Below are 6,740 nucleotides of genomic sequence, written 5' to 3'. Positions count from 1 at the left end.
AATATTTAGGGCAGAATTCAAAAAAACAAATAATTTTTTTTAATATATATATATATATATATATATATATATATATATATATAAAAGGGAGATTTTTGGAGAGAACTAGGTTGTGAAGCCTACCATCCCAAAAACTAATTGAATTACAACTGATTTCCCTGCGATATTAACAATATAAATGGGAAGTCGCCGGGTTTTTAAACCACTATAGGTGATATCCATACCGTTCAAATAAAATGGACGTAAATTATCGCAATTTTATTTCAGCAAAATATAATATTACCAAAACCTTTATAGTTTATACAAACCGCAACTTGCAAATTTATGGCAGAAAAATACGCATTTGAGGTACTCAAAATTACTATTTTGCCCCTACTCTAGTTATCGTCTTGCCACTTGTGTTTGCTCTCTCTCTTCACTCTACAGTGGTTTTTGGTTATTCGCGCTCTTTACACTGCAGCATGGTCCCTCTCTCTCTCTCTAAAATATACTCTCTTTCTCTCTCAGTTGCTTTTCTCTCTCTAAAGATATATGGATGAAAGAGGACATTGAAAAGTGGAAAACCTTATCTGAACCTGCCGGAAAATGCTACTGAACCTGTCGGTTGGGTTTAGTGAGATAAAAAGCAGTTAGAGAGAAAAAAAAAAAATTTATAGTGAAAAGAGTTACATGGTTTGGGTTCTCCTGCATTTCTTTTTCTCTTTTTCCCCCTCTTTTCCCCATACTGGCTTTTGGTCCTTTGCCCCCAAAATAAAAAAAGCCTTCAGAAAGCTAGAAGGAAGCTTCTCCTCTCTCAAAACCCATCTCCTTGTTCATTAGAAGTAGCAGAATCTCCAGCTCTCTCTCTCTCTCTCTCTCTCTCTCTCTCTCTCTCTCTTCTCACTCTTAAATCAAGAAAAGACCACCCATTTCCTCTTTTCTCTCTCTAAAACAAGAAAAGCTCCCTCTTTTTTTCTCTCTAAAGAAAGCTCCCTCCTTTTCATGTTTGCAGGCTCTGAAGCTCCATGACTCCCCCTCTTGGCCATGTAGATGAGGTACCAGGTGACTGTAGCCTCAAGGAGCATGATTACATAGGCTTATCAGAAGTTTCATCAATGGAAAGAACTTCTCTTTCAAAGGAAGAAAATGGAAACTCTCTAAACTTGAAAGAGACTGAGCTCAGGCTTGGGCTTCCTGGTTCTGGTTCACCTGATAGGAAAAAGCCAGAGCTTTGCTTGTTGGGACCTCTTAGACCTGAAGAGAAAGGGATTTTTCCTCTGGTTTCGCCAAAAAATGTTGTTTCAGGAGCTAAAAGAGGCATCTCTGATGTTATTGATGGCGTAAAGAAAGGTGTTGCATCAGATGGGAAGTGGGCTTTCAATGGTGGCTCTGGATCTGAGGTTGGTTCGGGTGTTTGGCATGGTAATGGAAGCCATGACCACCTCTCTCCTGGTTTTCTCTCTCCTCGAAAAGGCACTAGTAATGGAAAGGACACTGCTCAAAACGGGGTTTCGGGTTCGGGTCACGACAGGGCAAAAGACCAGAGCCATGGCCAAGTTTCTCCTGCCAATGAGCATGGTGTCGCTCCTGCTGCAAAGTAAGTGCGAGAAAAGTTATGGCTTTCTGTCTTGAGTTAACTTCATGAAATCTTACTCTCTGTCCCTCTCATTTTTGTTGTTGGATTAGAGGATTCGACTTTGGTTTTGAATTGCTATTGCTACTTTTTTTTTTTTTTTGCCTTCTCTCTGGTATTCTTAATCTATATGTCCATGGACTAGCTTTGTTCTCTTATTTTTCTTTATTTTTTGAATCTCTATTTTGTTTAGTTAATTGATGTCTGTTATTTGTAATAAGCCACAATGAACAGTGATTGATTGAGCTTCTTAGCTCCTACTGTGATACTGATTTGGTGTTTGGCCTTTCCATTTGTGTTGGACTTGATTTCTCTCTGTCTCTTTCTCTATCTTCCCTACCCCATATTTTTGTATGGCTTCTAGAAAAATTCTTTTTTTGTGCATTATTCTTTTAAACTTCCATGGGTTTATGATTTACTTATATTTTGCCAATGATTTGAATTTCCCTATATTCTCAGATTTGTGGGTTTCTTTTATTCTGCTTCTTTTCGTTGTTTGATAAACTTGACTTGCGGCGATTTTGTTTGCATTATTTATCATTGTCGTTTTTTCTTGGAGAGAGTTATGATTTTTCTCTTGTGAAGTATTCTTTAGAACTATCATGGGGTTTAGATCCCTACTTTTGTACACCTGATTTGTGTTTCCTCGTGTTATCAGATTTGGTGGTTTTCTTCCTATTGTGCCTTTTCCCGGTGTTTGATCAGTATGATTTGTTAGTATTTTCTTTGCAATTTGTGTAACCATGTTTTCTTCTTTGAAAGGGATAGATGGGTAACTGTGTTTTTGACTCTTGGTTTTTTTTTTTTAATTCATTTTTGAAAATTTGTGCTCTGAATATCTAGTGGTTCCTTAATTTTGTATTAGTCTTCTATAGAGCTGTTCATCAGGCCATATTTTCTTACTGTTTTTTAATATATTTCTTATCGTGATTTCCTCTTTATTTTATCCTTTTATTCTCTTAATCCTTTTGATGTTTGTGATTGTGATTTTCTTTTATATAAACTGCGTGTATGGAGTCATAATTTGGCATTATTCTGTTTTCACTGTTTTTCTATGTATAATTTCAGGGTATTAGCAACTTGCTGATGCTTTATAACTTTTGAAGTATAATTTGTGTGGAGTCCATATGATCTCTATATCTCTCATATTGATATTCCGGAAAAGAGGGTTATTCCTTCCTTACATGATTATGCAGCTGGTTTTCATAATTTTCCTTTGCGGCTATTTATTTTCTTTTCTATGATTTGTACACAAGGGCACAAGTTGTAGGTTGGCCACCAATTCGCTCATATAGAAAGAACACCATGGCTGCGAACCCTGCAAAGAACAGTGAGGAAGGTGAAGGGAAACAGGGTTTGGGGTGCCTCTATGTTAAGGTTAGCATGGATGGAGCTCCATATCTAAGGAAAGTAGATCTCAAAACCTACTTGACATACACTGAACTCTCCTCGGCTCTTGAAAAGATGTTCAGCTGTTTTACCATAGGTGAGATTTCTCATTCAATTTAGGAAGTATATGTGCAGAACTGGTTATTTCAGAAAAAAAAACGGAGATGTGCAGAAATGGTTATTTTTTAAAAAAAAAAAAACTCGGAGATGTACAGAAATGGTTATTAAAAAAAAAAAACGGAGATGTACAGAAATGGTTATTTCAAAAAAAGAAAATAAAAAAGGGAGATGTGCAGATAAGCTAATTTGAAGGAGAGAGAGGCTTTTGGAGTAATCATTTCCTTGTGTTTTGTGGATGAATATTTTTTCAGGTCAGTATGGACCCCACGGAGCACCAGGCCGTGATGGGCTTACTGAGAGTCGGCTGATGGATCTTCTCAATGGATCTGAATATGTTCTAACCTATGAAGACAAGGATGGAGACTGGATGCTTGTTGGAGATGTGCCTTGGGAGTAAGCTTCAACCATTCGCTTCTTTCATTTTTCTATTATCTCTGTTTTATTAGGTTTTATTAGTAATGAACTATGCAATAGTTCTTGAATTATAATTGTGACTGAACTATGGATCCTTGAAATCAAGCAGTCTAGCTTTCTCTCTCAATGACAGAAACCATTTTTTAAAAAATCGCTTATCTGACTCACGAGTCATCCGAGTCGGACTGGTGATTCCAGGAAAATCCTAGAATTTCCAAACGTCCAAGTATTTCCTTTTTTTTGTTTATAAAAATTCCCAGTCTTGACTCGCTCGCATCTCCCATTTGGTCTCGGGAAAATCATGGACTCAGACCCTTGCCAGGTCAGAGCCTAGTCTGACACTGTAAACTCCGAATTGGAACATTTTGGGGGGTGTAGGTGGGTGAGGTGGGGGGGTTGGTCTAACACCAATTGCTGTAGTGCATAACTCATTTTAAGGATGGAATTGCTACTGATTCCTCATCATATTCAACTGGGAAATGGATGCAGAGGCAAAGAATGGAACCTACATCTATTGCATAAAAATGAAGCAACTTTCAGGAGTTGAAACAGTGCCTGACTATACGGCGCAACTAACTGCTGGTTTTGGTCTTTTCTTTGTGTAGCATGTTCATTGGCTCATGTCGGAGGCTCCGCATTATGAAGGGTTCTGAGGCAATTGGTCTAGGTATGATGCTTTTCTTGGAATTACTGGTAAAATTCAATTAGAGAGAGTGCTCGGGGTCAATTTTTTCAAAGTCTGTAGGTCCCTCTACATAGTATGAAAATGGGTGTTGTACTGAAGCTAATTTTAATTCTTTTCAGTTTTCTAATGAAAAATAGTTCCATTTCCATGATTCTCACTCTGTACTTTGTGGGGCCTAACCTGCAACGGGTCTCTATCTTGCAGCGCCGAGAGCCATGGAGAAATGCAAAGCCCGGAACTAGGCTGGCACCCCAACCCAACCAATCTTTTGCAAGCTCAATAATTCTCTCTTCTTTTCTTTATATCTGTATGGTTTGCCATATTTTCCAACTGACTGCAACATCAGCTGGTTGATGAGATTTCTAAAGACATTTAGGTAGGCTCTCTTTCTCTCTCTCTCTCTCTCTAGGTAATTATCTGTAAGCACAAATTCTCATGTCTGCATATATTTGTATGTATTTATACTCTTCTGTGTGCTATTTTGGGTGTGCCTGTTTCTTTATATATGAAAAATTCAGACTGCAAAGGATAATGAGAGCTTGTGGAATATAGAAAATTTTGACTGAAACTTGAGTTGTTTTGAACTCCAATACTAAAATTTAATTTAAAGAATAAGGGTGTTGGGTTTGGTAAAATTGGATGTGAGCTTGGGTTGGATGGTTTGGTGCATTTGTGTGTAGAGAGAGAAAGAGAATTTATTTATTACAGGAGAGAGAGAGAGAGAGAGAGAGAGAGAGAGAAAGGGGGGGTTCGGATCCTCAGTTGTGCCAACTTTTGTGCTTGAAGTATTATGGTGAATGAGGGAGCAAGAGAGAGAGGGCAACTTTTATGTAGAGAGAGAAAGAGGGGCCAACTTTTATCTGTTTGTCAACTATTGTTTGGCAAATTTAATGGTTGGAGAATTGTGTCATTTTGTTTGGTCATTTGCTAAATAAGGATGGGTATGATGAAATTGATGCCCTCTGGTGACACTGATGTATGCTTTTGATTGTTCTTGATAGTGGAATGGGGGGATGCATGAGTAGTGCGGTATTTTATTTGGAAATGTGTGATAGACATGATGTTGATTCAACCCCAATTTAGCCAATGGGGATCGCACTATTTTTTCGGACGGAACTGGGAATCGATCTGATTTTTTTATTATTATAAAATCTCCTGGTTCTATATAAGAATTTGGCGGTTTATCTCGGAGAATCAGGAGATCTGGATCTGCCTAATAGTTGGGATCTCATTCATTTTATTTTTATTTTTTAAAATTTTTAAAACTACAACAGTTTTTTTAACTAATTTTTCTATCTGATCTAGCTTAGATTAGCAAATCTTAATTGGTTCAAAAGATGACTATCTAGCCTTTGGATTCGGGTTTTAAAATATAATCCACCTTTGGCTAAAACGTTGTTAGGCATGTCTATGGTTTTTGGTTTGTGTTGAAACAACAAAAATACCCTCTCTCTCTCTCTTTCAGCTTAGAAATTTATTATTTGAAAATTTTTAATAAGGAAATGTCACTTAAAATCTCGCTTCTTGTCAAATGATACATAGATGTCTCCTGTTTGGAACAGTTTTTTTAATTTGAATACGCCAACTGGAGGGAAGGTTTAAACTGAGGCAAGTTTACAAAGTCGAAACATTAGAGACGTATCAATGGTGATGGTCTTTTCTTTTCTTTTTAATTGTTTCATGTAATTTGAAATATATAGGCATTAGAACTCGTTAAACAATCAAAAGAATTTGTTCTATCCTTTGCTAAAGCCCCTCCTCTTTCTCTCTCTCTCTCTCAATGCTTCAATGATTAATTGGGAATTGTCTTTTTTGTTTCCTGTTTGCTTGTTACATTAAATGGTAATGTCGAGGCATTGAATTCCATACACGCATGAGCAATCTCTCTCTCTCTAAAAACTTCCTGTCCCTCTTCCATCTTAAAGATCTTTCTGTCTCTCTCTAGATATATTGGCCATGTCCAGCCTGTCCACAGGTGGGCATGTGAAGCCTCCAATTGGTTTACAACTATAATTCTATAAAAGGGAGGGACAACATTTAGTGGGCTTTCTGCCCCTGGTGGATATCCTTGTCTTCTATGACTTACTTTATCTAAAATTGCAAGAAAAAATAATCTACTTCTTATTTTATTTTATTTATATTTGACAGTGCAAAATCCATATTGGAACCAAAATTGTTTGGCAAGAAAGCAAGCATTTGTCATGCTATAAATAGCAATATTTGCTCTTTAATCTCATTTTTCTCCTTAAATTGGAAGGTCCTTTTCCTTGGAAGGAATGCACTTAAGCCACTCCATGGGAATGGGGTTTGAGGTGATGGCGGTAGCCCCACCTGTGAGCTTCAGCTATTGGTTTAGGTTTCTATTCTTATTGACGTATTAAAAAAGAATTATTTAAAAAAAAAAAAAAAACATATTCTTATTGACATTAAAAAGGAACCATTTAAAAAAAAAAAAAAAAACAACTCGGCCAGATCTAATTCTAATTCTACCCGTCATACTTGAGTTCAAGTCGGAATGGG

The 6,740-nt window shown here is 37.0% G+C and overlaps 1 protein-coding gene across 2 annotated transcripts; it reads left to right on the top strand.

The window, feature by feature from the left end:
* The first annotated feature begins 671 nt into the window (after positions 1-671).
* Positions 672-4,788, top strand: LOC18426688 (auxin-responsive protein IAA27). 2 transcript variants are annotated; one of them, XM_011622273.3, is made up of 6 exons: positions 672-821; positions 992-1,576; positions 2,869-3,098; positions 3,373-3,514; positions 4,141-4,202; positions 4,425-4,788. In XM_011622273.3, exons 2-6 carry the CDS (start codon positions 1,005-1,007, stop codon positions 4,460-4,462), a joined length of 1,044 nt encoding a protein of 347 aa, XP_011620575.1. In that variant the 5' UTR covers positions 672-821; positions 992-1,004; the 3' UTR covers positions 4,463-4,788. The 2 variants fall into 2 exon arrangements, with proteins under 2 accessions (XP_011620575.1, XP_006833393.1); XM_006833330.4 differs by having other exon boundaries at positions 734-1,576.
* Positions 4,789-6,740: the final 1,952 nt, after the last annotated feature.

The sequence above is a fragment of the Amborella trichopoda genome, chromosome 5 (genome assembly GCF_054954075.1).
Source record: "Amborella trichopoda isolate Santa Cruz 75 chromosome 5, AtrichopodaSantaCruz75HAP2 v2.0, whole genome shotgun sequence".
Taxonomy (NCBI): Eukaryota; Viridiplantae; Streptophyta; class Magnoliopsida; order Amborellales; family Amborellaceae; genus Amborella; species Amborella trichopoda.
Note: the sequence above shows the minus strand (reverse complement) of the source record. Positions and strands in the feature narration are given on the sequence as shown.